Source organism: Eulemur rufifrons, chromosome 15, assembly GCF_041146395.1.
Source record: "Eulemur rufifrons isolate Redbay chromosome 15, OSU_ERuf_1, whole genome shotgun sequence".
NCBI lineage: Eukaryota > Metazoa > Chordata > Mammalia > Primates > Lemuridae > Eulemur > Eulemur rufifrons.
The window spans coordinates 54,893,153-54,910,904 of NC_090997.1; the positions used below are offsets into that span (position 1 = coordinate 54,893,153).

General features: G+C 36.2%; 1 protein-coding gene across 4 annotated transcripts in view; it reads right to left on the reverse strand.

The window, feature by feature from the left end:
- Window positions 1–10,300, reverse strand: part of USP45 (ubiquitin specific peptidase 45) — a 52,625-nt gene extending 42,325 nt beyond the window's left edge. For 2 of the 4 annotated variants that reach the window (XM_069488039.1, XM_069488036.1), the window contains exons 1-5: window positions 10,201–10,300; window positions 7,963–7,965; window positions 5,437–5,606; window positions 4,213–4,316; window positions 41–141 (exon numbers count right to left, since the gene is read on the reverse strand). In XM_069488039.1, coding sequence (XP_069344140.1) covers window positions 41–141; window positions 4,213–4,316; window positions 5,437–5,606; window positions 7,963–7,965; window positions 10,201–10,300 — 478 coding nt within the window. The remainder of the gene's footprint in view (window positions 1–40; window positions 142–4,212; window positions 4,317–5,436; window positions 5,607–7,962; window positions 7,966–10,200) is intronic. The other 2 variants (XM_069488038.1, XM_069488035.1) reach the window with 1 other exon arrangement.
- Window positions 10,301–17,752: the final 7,452 nt, after the last annotated feature.

Sequence of the window (17,752 nt, forward strand, 5' to 3'; positions counted from 1 at the left end):
ATATTTTAATACCAATTCTTTTAGTAATTGCTTAACTTACTTGTTTGTGTTTTAGAAACATGTTTCTGGAGAAAATCAACTATCTGAGCCAAAATCTTCTTATTACAATGTGTTGATAATTTTTCATTACACTCATAACACCTGAAAAAATACAAAATTTAAGCAAATATTATGAAAGCATCATCAACAATTTTGCACATTAGGTAACAAAGTTGGTATTTATCCATTTCTGTCTATAAATTACATGGGAGGGAATACAGCCTGGATAAATAAGCAAGGGACAGTTCATACGAAGCCATAAAGTTCAAATGAAAACTTTGGCAGTTTATCTTAGTTGTAATTAAATGCCATGAGGAGGTTTTTAAGCAGGGCTGTTATATGACCCAATTTACATTTTATAAACATCACTCTGACTAATGTGATAAACTATTAATAGATTGAAGGATACCAGGAATAGAAACAGATTAGTACATAGTAGCAGTGGAGATGGAGAGAAATGGACACATTCATTACATATATTTGCAGGTAGAAACAGTAATGAATTAGATATGAAAGATGAGGGAAGTGTCAAAACCATTGCCATAGGAAGGAAGAAGTGGGTGAGAGAATGTCAGTGATTCTCACTGAAGAGTGATTTTGCCACGTAGGGGACATTTGACATTTTTAGTTGTCACAACTGGTGATGGGAGAGATGACTGCTACTGGCATTTAGTGGGTAGAGGCCAGGGATGCTGCTAAACATCCTACAATGCACAGGATAGCACAACAAAGAATTTATCAGAAAGAATTAATAGTCCAAATGCCAACAATATTGAGATTGAGAAATCCTGGTCTAGATGAAACAAGACTTGGTGTGGGTTGATCATGTTTAAAGCTGGTTGATAGGTACAGGAGAATTTATTATACCATTCTATCTACTTTTGTTAACAGTTTAACATATAATATAAGATAAAAAGGAAAAGAAAACAACTACCAGGCTTCTAGCTTGATTACTCAGTGATGGAGGGAGGTGCCCCTTACAGAGATGAGGAAGACTGGAAGAGATAGCTGTTTTATTTTGTTTGGGACTTATTCAGAGATAGAGGGTTAAAAAAGACACTTTCAAAAGCAAATTCCATTTCAGAAAACTACCCTCAATTAAACTTAGTCATTACTGCATAGTATTAATGTTTCTTCTATATATTACCATTATCTGTGATTCCTTTATCTTCATGAGATCTAATGATCATATAAGAACATGGATTTGAAAGTACTGAAGTACTTTATAATCATAATGCATTATACCAAATTGTGAACTACTTACATGTTCACAATCTTCTTACCTATAAATGGTCCTGAGATAATCAATGGCTGTAAACTAGTTTGGATTGCTTGTCTAAATAGTACTTTGGTCAAATATTTAGTCAAATAATTACTTGACTAAATAGCAATTTAGTCAAATATTTACTGAGAGCCTACTTTATTATTTCTCCAAAGATAGATCTGTGAAGGAGATGAGTCCCAGACAACATTCCCAAAAACATCTTTTCTGATAGACTATTAAATTGAATTTAAATACTTATTTATAGATTCCAGATTTATATTATAAAGGTGCTAAATATTTACTCATTCAACTATTGTCCAACAATAATAAAAATTTAAATAATTGCTCTTTTGAAAAATACTGAAATGTTAAGAAATTTTTACTGATACTGCAATTTAACTTTTACTTGTTTTAATTTTGAAAGTACAAAAAGAAAAGGCAAGTAAATAAAAATCAACATGAGGATAACTGAAGATAACTTAATTCTAGCTGTTTCCATTAAAAATAACACGAAAAAAATTTTTTAATTGAGCATTTACAATGTGCCAGGCCCTGTTCTAGTGTTTTACATAAACTATCTGGTTTAATTCCTCACAAAAATCATGAAAGTGTTTTTATTTTTAAATAAATATCTTTATAGAAGTATAATATTTTCTAATTACAGATGAGAAACTAAGACAGGAGGTTCCTGTAATAAGAGTACAAGGGGGATGAGCATGGTGGCTCATGCCTGTAATCCCAGCATTTTGGGAGGCTGAGGTGGGAGGATTGCTTGAGGTCAGGAGTTCCAGACCAACTTGAACAACATAGTGAGACCCCATCTCTACAAAAAATTAAAAAAAAATTTAGTCAGGAGTGTGGTAGTGCCCACCCATAGTTCCAGGCACTATCGGGAGGCTGAGGCAGGAAGATGCTTTGAGCCCAGAAGTTTGAGGCTGTAGTGAGCTATGATAACACCATGGTACTACAGCCTGGGCAACAAAGTGAGACTCTGTCCCAAAAAAAAAAAAAAAAAAAGAGTATAAGAAAAATGCTGAATCTTCTTTCAACAAACTTTTGAGTATGGTACTTTATGTTAATTTAGGTGTTAAATCAGTGCCTCTTAAGTCTGTTTAGGCATCAAAATCACAAATGGAACTGCTTTAATAGGGACATCTGGGGATTTTTCAAAATCCACCTGTATGATTCTGATGTGAAGTTAGAGGTAAGAACCACTATTCTAATAGTCATTACTGGTTAAAGCAGTATTAAATCCACTATCTAGCAACTCTTTGCTAGCCATGATTAAATTATCAAATCTACCATATTCCTTTCTTTTTTACACAGAGTTTTTATCTAATTCAGGCTGGTTTTCCCTTTAATTCAAATTAGTGAAATTGTTAAATATTTATTGTTTAAAAATTAGAAGGGAAAAGAGAATATTCACAAACTTTAAATTTCTATAAATGCATTTGACAAACTTGAATATCTTCCTTTTAAAGAAAAATAATCTACAGACTCCCAAATATGGCTTAAATTATTTTCATCATAATATAAATCTAACACATACTCTCACAAAACTCAATAAATTCATCATCTTTACAATTCCACATAACTATAAAAGCACAATAAATTATACAATTAAATATAAAAAATTACAAAACCAATTAAATTAAAACTAACAACACTAATTTATTATGCTGGATAAGTTTTTCTTGATGATAAATCACCATTCACAATTATGGTCTTAAGAGCTATTAATACAACGAAGTTTATAGCACAAATTCACTTGAGCTGCCAGGTACCCCTCAATTCTCCCACCAACTTTTTCTATTTCAGTGGTTCTTAAACTGCTCTCCAGACCAACAGCATTGGAAAAACCTGGGAATTTGATCAATATGCAAATTCCCACACCACACCCCAGAACTACTAAATCAGAATATTTAGGCCTGGCATCCAGCAATCTGTCTAAACAAGACCTCCCCGAGATTCTGACACACTGTAGTTTGAGACCACTACAGCGAAATTTTTGTTGAGCTGCCACACTACGACATCATCCTCCTCTCCCTTGGCTCTAAGGCATCATTTACATATTAAATTCCTTTGTTCTTTCCTCATTCTCCCCAATACTACTACCTGGGGTCAACAACAATAAAGAAAAACACAAATGCAGCAGGTGCTCAACCCCTGTGGCTGTATTAAATTATAAGATGATGATCTCTCCTATGGCCCAAAATATCCTTATACTAATTTTAGAACCCTGAAATGAAAACATAAAGCTAAAATATTTTTTGTCTTAAAGAAAACTTGAGAATTCCTGAAAATTCATTCAAGGAACCCAAAGAGTCTACAGATTCCAATTAGAAAATTATTGTAAAATATAGAGAAAGTATTTCAATACAGTGTCCACTCATACCTCTGAAACAGTGTGGTATAATGGTAAGCAACTAGAAAATCAAAAAACTTGTTCTAGAGTCTGGATTTTTACTTTGTAACCACAAAAAAGTAAATGATACTCAGTTTCCTTATACATAAAATGAGAAAACTAGACTAGGTTTTCAACCAGGGTCAAATAGCAGAATCACCTGAGAGGTTTTTACCAACTTCTTATGCACATTTGACTGCTTGATGTACCTTCTTCCTCTAAAACTCTGGAATTCTATATTAGCAAGTTCATTACAAAAAATCAACTAGAAAGAATTTTTCTTTATGTTGTAAAGAAAATGTTAGAGAAGAGTAGAAAGATAATTAATTTTTTCCAATTTAAATTTTATATTCATTGGTAATGTTAATTTTCTTAAATTATCGCATAGATTGTGTTCAGGCTAAAAAAGCATAAGCTAGTGTAACATCTTTAAATATTTTACTTCATATAGCTTAAAGATTTTTTTTTTTGTAGTGGACACAAGAACTAACATAATTTAACTTACCATATAATCCATGTGTTGAGACTGATTATAATACAATGGGGCTCTGTTCTGGAACTCTTGAAGTGCTTCAGTGAATGTTGGCTTTCTGAGCTTTTACCACATCCCTGAAGATGAACAGAATGCTATTTGTATGATTCACATATGTTTGTTTCAAATTAATTAAAACTTAAATCCATACGCAACTTATATTGAAAAAATTGTTTTGTTTTGAATTTCAAGCAGGAGGGGAAAGTTTCAGAAAAAAATAAAGATTCTCATTAAATTTAATTTCTTGCAAAGCGGATAACTTGTTTTTCAATATGTAATATTTACCTAAAACAATTATGAGCAGAGTTAATTTCCCTATGATTTAAAAATGTATAAACTCTGTGTCTGGAGACAGTGGGATGCTGAGCATCCTGGTAGGCCAGTGGTACCCCTTGCCCACACATTGCCCAATCCTGTACACATCTTCACCTCAAACCCACTGAGAACTAGTGAGACACACAGCCCAATCAAGTGATTTCCTTCACTGGGTAAGTAAAGAAGTGAAACACAATTCTGATTAATGTGACAAGAAGGAAGTCTGTTAGATATTTCTAGAAGAGTTTTACATATTTTCAAAAAAGAACACAGGCCTCTTTATGGCCTTTGGGGATTGCTGCGTTATACACAATGCCTGAAGCATCTTTGGCCATTCTAAAACCATGAAGTTGAGGAGAGGATAGCAGATAAACAGAATAAACCTCAGTTTTTAATGTTCTTTCCATTGAATTAACTAAACCTGAAGTGGCCTTACTTCTGGACTTTCTATATGAGATAATAAAGATACCTCTTATTTTTAAAAAATGTACACACTTTTAATTTCATTGGGAAATTCCTTTATTTTACGAACTTCTAAACTTTAAGACAAGTTATTTTGAAAAGAATAATCCTTTTTGAGAGAGAAAGAAATGAGTCTAAAAAGTTGAATCCATTTCCTAAGTAAATACAAACATGGCAACTACTGCAAGTGGGTTGGATTCCCTTTCAAAGTATTTATAAACCACACATGATTACTTTCTGAGCATACCATACCTTTTACTTTACCTTAACAAACATTTCTAAGTTCATTCTAGGAGAGTTTCTATCTAAATATGGAATAAATTTATCTTAAGTCCTATGCATGGCCAACAGTCCAACTCACAGTAAGCACCTAAGGAAAATATTTAAGACAAATTCACACATAAATAACACTTTTCTCACCTGGAAGCCACACTTGAGGCACAACCAAATATCAGACGGATGTATTGGCTGCCCATCATAGAACCTTCTTTCTTTTAAACATTCTGAGCAAACTGACCACACATTCTCAGCTACTGCTCTCTTTACATGATTCACGCTGATAGCATGACTTACATGTTCACAAGTTAAACCTAATGAATAAGATAAAACAAAATTTGAACGTTTTCTTAGCTAAACCAGAGTGCTACCATCAGTAAGCAAAAGTCAATAGTATTACAATGCTGTTAACTAAAAAGCATAGAGATTCAAAAAACAAAATAACTCAAAAGGATACATGCTACCTGATTCCGTTTATACAGCATTCATGAAATAATATAGAGTGTGAGAACAGATTAGTGGCTGTCAGGGGAGAGAGACAGGGGCAGAGGGTGTAGCTATAAATGGACAGCACACAGGGTGGTAATGGAACAGTCAAGTATTTTGATTCTGGTGGTTATATAAAGCTACACATGTACTGAAATTGCATAGAGCTACACACGTTCACTCACTCACATATGAGTGCATGTATTATATATCTGGTGAAATCTGAAGAAGCTGTAAGGATTGTACCAATATCAGTTTCCTGGTTTTGATATTATACTATAACAATGCAAGACACTAACATCAGAAGAGCCTAGGTGAAGGTTGAATGGGACCTCCTTGGATATTTCTTTGCACCTTCCTGTGAATCTAAAATTAGTTCAAAAATTTAAAATTTAAGCCTGGGCAACACAGCAAGACCCCATCTCTAAAAAAATAAATAAGAAAAATTAGCAGGGCCTGGTGGTATATGCCTGTAGTCCCACCCACTCAGAAGGCTGAGATAGGAGGATCACTTGAGCCCAGAAGTTTGAGGCTGCAGTGAGATATGATTCTACCACTGAACTCCAGCCTGAGTGACAGAGCAAGACTCCAATCTCTAAAAAAAATAAAAAATTAAATTTAAAATGTAATAAATAAATATAATTAAGGAGATTATATATGTTTTAAATAGCTACTATTTATCAGGCATTTTGAATGTATTTTCTTTCCCTTAAGATGCACGTATAAAATATTTTTACATAGACTAGCCCTGTTATGATGCAATTTTCATTATTGTTGCGAGAAAGGAGAAAGAGGAACAAACAATGGTATAATTTACAGGAACAAGAATTCTCCTTAAGAAATATTCCCAAATAAATTATTTTGACTGGTCCCTAATTATCCTTTATAACAGCTTCTCACTGTGCGCAGTTTGTAGAGACAAATGGTCAAAACTGAGCAAATATGTTTTTAGTTCTTTAAATAACTATATATTTCCCCCCTGGGCACAATTATACTTCCCTTTCTCCCAAATACCTGAACACTTTAATTTCTCCACTTCCGACACCCCAAACATTAAAACTACAACTACTTACCAAAATCAAAAGACAAAGGAAAAGACTAAGTAACTTTAAGAGGAAAACAGGTCTATATACACTTCAACTTTTTCTACTTCCCTTTCTAAATGGAAAGCATTTCTTTTTGCCTACTAGTTGACTAGGGAGGCTAAGCATTGGTTTCGTTTCATCCTGAAGACCAAGAATGTGACTGCTGACAAGTTATTTATAGTAAAATATAATTTCAACAAAAATAGTATGTAAATATGAATAAAATATTAAAACTTCTAATTTTATATAAAGGACAAGCCATAGGAACAGACATAAAAGGAGTAATTCTGAAGTAATATGTTTGAGAAGCAAGGATTCATGAAAGAAAGGACTTTTCAGGGAAAGACTGATAAATGACCATCAAGTACAAGATCTAGAAATGGCTTACCAAATGTCATTGCTTTGTTTGAATTTTATATTGTAAAACTCTAAGGGGAAAATCGTTCCACATACGTTTATATATCATCTCTGGGGTGGGATCTGGCCAGGGTACAACTTAAAATTCTCTGATTCTACTATTCAGACTTTTCAAATTGAAATTTTTAGTGAATTCAGAGATAAGTGAACTCAAGATAAAAAGGTTCTAGGCAATAAATTAAATCTATTAGCTTTTAAATGTCTCAACCATATATATTTTTTATGAGTAAATAAAAAAGTTTGAAGTTTTCCTACAATAGGTAACCAGTGTTTAAATAGTATTCACTATCTCTTGTGGTAGAAAATATGTAAAAAATTTCCTTTGTATTAATAAGTAAATTTCTTCAGTATTCTGAAATTTCTTTCATCGTGTAATTGTCTAAATGTCATCTGACAAATAGGTCCTCTAAGGTTCCTGAATAAAATATTAAAATGTATTAAAGTCTACAGTTGTTTCACATTATACAAATCAAAAACAATAACCAGAATCTCCATGTTTTCCACTTAAAGTATTAAAAAAAACTTTATAGGAAGGCCTTCCAATTTGCAAACAGTGACACTTCCCCCTTCTCCCAGAAATTATCCAAAGACAATAAGAAAAGGAAACAAAGACCCAAAGATCATTTTCAGAGAAACCAGAAGACAGCTGCAGCCCTAAGTCACAAATTAAGTGGAAGGGCACCCACTTCAAAGCAGCAGAAATGGAACAAGGATACATGAAGAAGAAAGCAGAGAATACTGCAGCTGTAGATTTCATACAGAACACCACATGCTTCCTAGACATAAAACAAACCTAAATCTTGTGCTGCAGCAACAGTAGCAGGAGATCTCCTATATCTAATTTTGCATTGAGAAGAAGCAAAGGAAGGGAATTTCTCACTTATTAAGTGAGAAATAAAGCAAGCCATCTTTGCAGGAAGCAGTCTTGTCTCTATGGCAGTTGAGAAGAGATACTTTGGATTATGGAAAAATTCAGGGCTGCATGATTCAGGACTGCATTTTTTGGTTAGAAAAAAGTAAAGGCTAAAATGAACTCAAACTCAAAACTCCAGCCAGGTCTCAACAAGGCTTTAGCCCTCCATTCTTACCCAAATATTTCTAAAACTTGCTAGTCCAAAAAAAAGCAACCCTACATGAAAGAATGAGTAATCACCCCCTTGCCTCTAGCCTGGGGGCTCCCAAGTCCCTCCCAGAGCATCTCACTCCCACTCTCATGTTCTGGGTGGATGTGGGCACGCATGTGGCAAAGACACTGCCTCCACCCCTCTGGCCCACTTAGCAATCACCACCCACCTTCCCACCTTGGGGTGCAGGATGTAGATATTGTACAAAAGTTTCTAAATCCCTTCTTTTCTTTTATTTCTTTCTTTTTTTTTTTTTAAGGCTTGTCAAGTGAAGCAGTGGGAGTGGAGAAGGAACAAAGGAATCTGCAACTGGTTGTGATCAATTAGTTGTAAACACCGCTGCACTCGGACTAACCTAAATCCCTTCTTTTCTATGTGCTTTTTTATTTAAGAGGGTAGAGTCACAGGTGGGAACTCTCTCACAATACAGTCTATCAATGTTTGGGGGAAAAAATGGGGAATCAAAGAGAAATCAAAGCCACAAATTCTAGACTAAGATAAGAAAAAATAAGGAAGAAACAGGAAAAACAAATTGCTCTTCCATGAAATAAGAACACAAAACAGAAGCAAGAGCTCTAGGACAAGATGGCAAAACAATAGGAAGTGACTGGCATTAGGAAAGAAGTGGAACAAAAATAAATACATAAAACCACAAAAATGAAAGCTCAAATAAAAAGAATATAGGGTGAAAGACACTGCTGCAAATACAGTAAAGGATAAAAATGAAAACAGCAGTAGGATGAAAAGGAAAGAAGAGTTTTAAAGGATTTGAGAAAAAGAAATAACCATGGAAGACAGGCAAAGGACAGTTAACATAATAATCATATGAGGAAATCAATATGAACAGAATAGAACAAATATATAAACATATATTTCAGACTTCCTTCAATACAGCAAACTAGTTATCCTGAAACCCTATCCAAGTTAAAAACACTTAAAAATAGCAATATATATTTAAAATGTCTTTGTAAGTTGAGAACCGAACTAGCAAGGAAGTGAGGAAAATTCTCAGAGGCCAAAAGCTAAGGCAAGAGGCCAAAGAGACAAGCAAGCCCTGAAGCCAGCAGCTCCCAAGGGCCATCTGCCAAGCTTGGGTGCCTCGGAGACTTGGTTTTAACAGGACCTGACAAAGGAACAACAATAAAAAAGATGCCAATCTAAGTTACTTTATGAACTAAACAAAATCCCAATAAATACACCAACAGCATTTTTTGGAACTAGACAAGCTGATTCTAAAGCTTATGCAGAACAGTGAAAATAAAGAATAATGGATTTATTAATTAAAAATAAAACAGTCATACATTGGTAAATGTAGAGATTGGTTCCAGGACCTCCCCATATATACCAAAATCTGCACACATACACTATGGACACTGGAGACTCAAAAGGGGGGAAGTTGGAAGGGGATGAGGGATGAAAAATTACCTTTGGGGTACAATGTATACTACTCAGGTGATGGGTACACCAAAAGCCCAGACTCCACAACCATATATTATATACAGGTAACTGAATTCAACTTGTACCCCCTACATCTATTAAAATTTAAAAAAAAAAATTTTTTTTAAATTTGCACATACTCAAGTCTCACAGTCGGCCTTGTGCAACCTGCCTATGGGAAAAGATGGTCTTCTTAGTAGGAGGTTTTCTCAAACTCTGTATTTTCCATCCGCATTTGGTTGAAAAAAAATCCATGTATAAGTGGACCTGTGCAGTTCAAACCCATGTTGTTCAAGGGTCAAGTGCATTGTTATTTCTTGTCTTCAACACTATTTGGGATGCCAGATATTATAATTTACCTGCAATGTCGTCTGAAGAGTCTTCATAATGAGGTATAGTAGGCCTTTTGCTTCTTTTGGCTTTCTCAGGTAAAGCTTTGGTTGGATCTTTTACCCGCATCTGTTATTTACTGAAAAGGTTAAGGGAAAAAAATGAATACACAATCTTCAAAATTAAAATTATATATATTTTCTTTAATGCATATCAAAATTGAAATAGCTATAATTTTAATTGGTCTGGTAAATCAACAGAGTTCGAAGAAGAGGGGAATATCAGCTGAAATCAAAGAAATCTTTATTAAATCAATATACAAATGGTAGATTCCATTTGACTTTTACCAACCACCCCATCATAGACTAAATATTTGTGTCCCCCTCCAAAATTTGTATACTGAAATCTAATCCCCAATGTGATGGTACTTGGAGGCGGAACTTTGGGGAGGTAATTAGGTCTTGAAGGTGGAGCCCTCATAAATGGGATTAGCCTCTTACAAGGGGAGGCCGGAAAGCTAGCCTTGTATCCACATGAGGATATACCAGGTCTGCTGGCACCTGGGACTTCCCAGCCCTCAGTACTGTAAGAAATAAATATTTGTTGGTTAAGCCACCCAGTCTACGATCATTTGTTATAGTGGCCTGAACTAAGACATACCCACATACCCCCTAAATATATGATGTTCAGGCGAATAAAAAAAACTAGCTTGGTCAACAAAGTAAGTGCTGCTTCTGGATAATGTGCTCCTCTTGCCCTTTCTTCCCTTCCACTAGCAAGGAAATAGTAGGAACTAGAAGAGCCACATTGGACTAGGGAAGGAAGCCATAAGCCAAACACAGTAAAGCTACCCTACCTGTGCTGTACTACCTAGTGCTGGACTATTAAGAGAAAATAAATTTCTATCTTTTTAAGCTACAGCATTTTTTATTTTTTTCTCCAACTTTTTATTATGAAAAATTTTAAACATCAATAAAATTTAAAAGAACCGTACAAATGGACACCCATCTACTATCTAGATTCCACATCTATTAATGTTTTGCTATATTTGTTTTATCTAAATATCAATGTGTATATACAGAGACAAATATGTGTATGTAAGTGCATATTTTTTCTTTTTCTGCTGAACTATTTGAATAAGTTGTAGAGATCATGACACTTCATACCTAAATACTTCAGCATGTATCTCTTAAAAATAAGGACATTCTCTTGTGTAATTATACATCATTATCACATCTAAGAAAATTAACAATAATTCTCTAACATGTCCCATCATGTTCTAATTTCCTTAGTTGACCCCAAAGCTTCTTTGATAGCTGGTTTTTCAAATAAGAGTCAATCAGTATTTGCACTTTATATTGGTTATGTCTCTTTGGTATCTTTTAATCTAGAACAGCTCTTCTAACTTTTTATTACACTTGCCTAAGACACTGGCTTTTTTAAGAGATCAGGCCAGTGCATATGAGTCACCTTGAGGTCTCCTTAAGATATGAATTCTGATTCGACAAGTCTGGCACAAGACCTGAGATTCTGCCTAACAAGCCCCTAACTGGAGCCATTGCTGGGAATCCACAAAATATACTTTTAATAGCAAAGTTGTATGATGTTCCACATTGAATCTGTCTCTTTCTTTATGGAGTTACTTACCTTTATCCTTTATATTTCTTAAAAACTCAGTTAATTCTAAAGACTTTAGACACAAGCTAAGCATTTTTTAAACCACTATATTTTGGAGTCTCCATTAGAGCAGCTTAGCCTAAATCCTACCTGCTACTCTCTTGCCTGGTGTCTATGCTACATTGTAATTTTCATGATTTTTGTTTACTTTTCAATAATCAAGGTAATGACTTTCTCAATTCAATTCTAAATTCTGAATCTTAGTCATTCCATGTTGCACGTAAGAGAGCTTTCAAGTTTACCATTTTATGAGCCATTTCTTTAAGGCCAAGGGTCATCACTATTGAACTGAGTTGCAACAAATGAAGGGCTTTAGAGTTATAGAGATGTATAAAGCCTATGAGTTCCTTGATTACTTCATCTCGACTTTCTCCATCCAATCTTCCTCATCTACTCACTCCTACAGTCCCATATTTAAAAAATCACTAATTTAAGAATTCCCTTCTCTGATTACAACTTCCCAGTTCTTCCAGCATACTTGATTGGCTACTCCTATTCTACTTTAGTATCGGGGCTGACAAGAAGCTGCATTGCAAGTGCTCCCATGATCCATCCCTACAGCAGGGCAGGGGTTAGTAGCACATAAAGAGCTGGTTCTTAAAGCCTCACCTGGAGGTGGCACACGCCACATCTACTCATATTTTACTGACCAAAGCAAGTCACATGGCACATTTAACTTCACATAGACATAGGGGAATATAAAAAGAGTGCAACCTTACTGTGTACCCAGAAAGAGGTGAACCAGAATATCTGTGCACAGCTTAATGACTACATCACCCTCCTGGCAGAACCCAGTCCTAGATGAACCCAATTAACCATTTTCTCCATGTCTGGAGAAGTCTCACAAGAAAGCAGACCCCATGCAGGGGTGGGGAACCTGCAGCCTTCTGATTTCAAGATTGTTCGTTTTTAAGCACCAAAAGAGGCAAGAAAAGCTTCATCTTTCTCTGCTGCATCCCTTTTAATAAAAGGATTTGTTCTGTAAAATGTGGATTCAGTCAAAAGGCCATATTTAAGGACCTAGTTAAGGCTGCAGGTTCCCCACCCCTGTGTTACCTTCTGGTCAACTTACTCCCCACAAAGCCAATTCAAACCTTTTTCACTTTCCTTAAACCTCTACCTCCCCACTCATCAAAAAATGATCTAGTAGTCTACTTTATAGAAGGAAAAGAGACATATACAGATGGCAAATCTAATCTTCCTACCCCCAAATTTACAAACCTACCTCCATCAATTTTAATTTGATGTACTAAAAGGAGATAGGCATAGCTAATAGAATCCAGGAAAAATGGTCCATGAGAAACTGGTCAAATTTTTCTCCTTGTGGTATAGAGAAATCCATAATAAAGATGAGCACATAATGCTAGCAAAACAGTAAACAAAACCAGGCATTTGATCTCAAATCTATAAACAACCGTGCCTTTTTTCAAAAACACTGACTCAAACTTAACTTGGCAACATAGAGACAATTTCTGATGATTTTTCTGACAAGTGTAATATGTCTAAACAGAAAGAATCATTTGGTATAGTAACCCACAATTTAGCAATCACTTATCTGTACAATTTTCCAATTCCCATTTAAGGCAAAAAGAGACAAAAAGTCCAATTATTAGAGTTTCAAATACTTTCTATCATCCAGATTGTATCCGAGGATCTCCAAGACGTCCCTCACATTTGGAGATTCCATAGGATTCATAGGACTTAGCATATAGTTGTATTCATGGCTAACATTTATTACAGCAATGTAGTTCAGAGGTACAGTCTGACCATAATGGAAAAAGACATGGGTGGAGTCTGGAGGAATCACATGCAGACTTCCTTATCTTGTCTCTCTCCCAGGAGGGGTCACACAGTACACACTCTTCCCCCAAAATGGAAAATGCAGCAACACGTATGCAATGCTTCTGCTGGAGGAAGCCTGTTAAAGACTTGGTGCCCAGAATTTTTATGGAAGCTATAATTTCAGCATAAAATACATCGTTTAGCACAAACTCTCCAAATCCAAGTTCCCAGATGCCAAACAAGAGCCATCCTTGCAAGCAGGCCTTTCTAAGGATGGCAGTCTCAGGCCTGCTATGTTAACTCTTTTTCAGCACAAATATGTTCTGGCCATTTTTCTCATGTGGTTTCGCAAACATCAAACTTTACAGTTTTCAACTTCACCACGTAACACCTGTCTTTTCTCTAATGTAGGGTGTGCAACTAAGCTGTCTTAAAAGCTTTGTTTTTAAACGGGCTATGCAAACAAAAGCTCATATTCTTCAAAATCATCATCTTGTTTTTCTACTTTTGGGCAGTTATTTTCGGGAGTGAGGAGAAGAAAGGAACAATCTCTTTTTACATAACAGGCTAAAAAATATGAAAAGCACGTATAGCTTTGCTGCATATCACGCAAAGTTGTAAGCACCTCACAGATACTAACCCACTTAATCCTTACAACCACCTTATGACAGTTACTACTGTTTTCCTCATTTTACACCTGAAACTGAGGCAGAGGGGTTAAGAGACTTGTATAGGTCCCCAAGCCAGTAAGCAGTGGATGGGCATGTGGACACCGGCAGTCCGACTCCAGATTCTAATACACGGCGCTGCCAGAACACGCGGTTAGACACACTTCCTCCGATCACTGACACCCCCAGAACGTGAAGAGAAAATGCGCTGTGACGAGAGCGCGCAGCAGGGAGGACGGAAGGGTGTCGGGACGCCGCGCTCCTCGGTCACCGTGACGCGGGGACTCGGACCCTCTCTGGCGGGTCCTCCCGAGGCGCCGGGACACGGAGCCGGCCGGGCTGCGCTTACCAGGCCCTCGGTGACCGCCTGGCGCCCCCAAGGATCGGGAAGGCGACGGGGAATAGGGGCCCTTTCTCCCAGCCTTGCCCACCCACAAAGGGGTCAGGGTCGCCAAAGTGAAGACCGAGAACCTGAAGCGACCACAACAACGGCGTCCCCAACTCACCCCGCCCGGCCCGGCAGCCGCGTCTACAGCCAGGAAAGACTGCGCCTGCGCGGCCGTCCCGCGGCCGGGAGGAGGCGGGGCCTCGGGTGCCCGCCCTCAGGCCCCGCGGGTGGGCGCCGCGCCCGGCGGCTCGCGTGGCGCCTGCGTTCCTAGAATAGCAGCCATCTACTCGGAGTTTGTCTGTGTGGAGTGCGCAGCTCCCGTCTTCCGGGCGTCCAGCTTCAGTGTCACTTGTGCTGGGCGCCTTCTGGGACTGCCTCCGACTTCCCCTCTTCACCTGCCTCTGAATCAGAAGTCACATCTGACATACATCGTATGCCGTCTGGCTTTTTTAAAAATCACTGTTGTATTACCTGTCGTTCTCACTTCCTAACTAGAAAGTACATTTCTTGACCTACACCTATACCTGTTCGAAGCCCGATTATCTATTAAAGTGGTCTGCGCATCGCATGTTTAGTAAAAGTAGTTGGCTCGAAAATATTTTGTTTGAATTATAGATATTGCAAACGTCAACACTAATTATGGATGGGCTCTAGAAGTGTCCTAATCTTTCGTAACTCTTCAGCCAAGAGACAAATGTGGCCTTATGGATAAGAGCGTTGGATTGGAAATCAAAAGATACTAGAGTTAAATTTTTAAAATATCTGATTTTACCTTAAAAACTGTAATTCTTTTCTCACATTATTTCCACGTGGAGAACTTGGCAAAGGAGGTTGCTATTGTTTATATTGTATCTATATTCATTTAGCAAATGCAATTGTGTACAAATATGTCAGTCACTGTGCTAGGTATGGGCTACATAATCATCTTTTGCCGTAAGGGAATTTTTTTCGTTAGCGAAAAGGAAAATATTTCCCAAATAAGTATAGGTTGTGTTGTGGTGTAATTTTGAACTCGGTAAGTTGCCTACTTCATAAATCAAAAATTTTCATATATTTTAACTGGATTTGACATAGAATGTGGAGGGGGGGAAAGCAAATAAGCAAATCTAAATAATTTGTATTTTAAATTGTGTTGTAGTAAAAGGGATTTTAAAAAATGTATCATATATTGGAACCCAGTGTACAGTAAAGAACGGATTGAATTAGAATATGGAAATTGAGGTTCTTTTCCTCATAAAAAGAAATTTAGAAATTATGCAAACCGCGATACAATACTTACATTTTTCTTGGAAAAGACAAGCTTCAAAGCTATCTTGATTTTCAGCACTTGTATCCTTAGCATGATAAAAATCTCCAGAGATTGCAATCTCCATTTCAGAATTTAGCATGAGCTAGTGAAAATTGTCTAACACTAAGTTGTTGGTTGTTTTTTTTTTTTTTTTTTTAGAGATAGAGTCTTGCTTTGTCTCCCCAGATAGAATGCGATGAAGTGATCATAGCTCACTGCAACCTCAAACTCCTGGACTCAAGCAATCCTCTTGCTTCAGCTTCCTGAGTAGCTGCGACTGCAGAAGCAGGCCACTACACCCAGCTAATTTTTTTGTTTCTCCATTTTGTTCAGGTTGGTCTCTAACTCCTGACCTAAAGCAATCCTCCTGCCTTGGCCTCCCAGAGTGCTAGGATTTCAGGCGTGAGCTATCGAGCCTGGCCTAACATTAAGTTTTTATTTCTGATGTTCTTCAAATTATCTGTTCACTTAATTGAAAGTAAAATTTATTTATATGATGGTTTCTTCAAAAGAAGGAACTCATTTTTAAATGTCACCCAGTATCTTTTCAGTGCTATTACAATGACACTATGACAAAAAGTCAAATAAAAATACAGATTCAATTAAGATCAGCTAACTGTATTTTTCAAATATGCTAAACATCTTACTTTTACCATCATTGTTCTGCCTAGAAATGTGTGGAATACTTTGCTAAACTGTAGGCTCTACATACACCTCTTCAATTTCTATCATGTGTGTTTTTTAAAGATATACTTTTTATTATAAATTTAATACATGCTAGTTTGAATGTAAAGTTCCTCATTTTCTTCTTCTCACACTCCTGTTTCCTCTCCTCAGAGGTAACATTTCCCCTCCTCTGTTCACTGTTTCTTATGTATAGTCTTAGGAGTTGTCTTTGCACATACAATATTCATTTATACCATCTCATGTCTCTTCTCCTTGGGAGCTGAGAGAACTATTTTTCAAATTGTATGTAATTCACACATAGAAAACTACTTAAAATTTTTTTTCATTAAATTAGAAAGGATCATTTTGTTTTCATGGTTTTTATTCTATTTTCCTAATAAAACACTGTGGCCCCAAGGAAAAAATTTTTTTTTCTAGTGTGGTGTCAATATACTAGATTACAGTCTACATTCTGTTCAATGACTTGATTTGTTCACTTGACAGTATATGCCAGACATATTTCCACATTAGCCTTTTTCTTTTGACTAGCTGTGTGGGACTCTAGTGAATGAATGTATCTTTGATAAAAATCAGTCTGTTGTTAATGTACATTTATCTTTGCCTACTTGTGTAAGTATTTTCAGCAAATAAACAATTAGCAGTGGAAATGCTGAGTCAATAGATGTGCATTTAAAGTTTTGATAGAAATTCTTTGGACAAAAAGAATTACACGAAAGGCCACACATTTCTTAATTCTTCATTTTATTTGTCCATCATATGGGGGCTTAAAGTGGATTTTAAAAGAAATAGGAAAAATCTCAAGTCTCTTAAAAATCCCCTCCTTTCCAACAGCCTTTCACTTGAACATGAATTATGATAAAAAATAAAATGATTTGAGAATAAATAGTTCATTATCAACTCTATACTAGTACACCTTTCTCAGAAGAGTTAAATTATTTCTCCCCCTTTCATCCTACTTTAAGTCTTACTAGCTCTCCCTAAAGGAATAATTTGGACATTTGTACCCTAGGGGCAATGATCAAGAATTTCTTTTTGACAAAATCTTTTTGCTCTGAGGACTCTTAAACAAAGTTTGGCACTGTGCTATATAT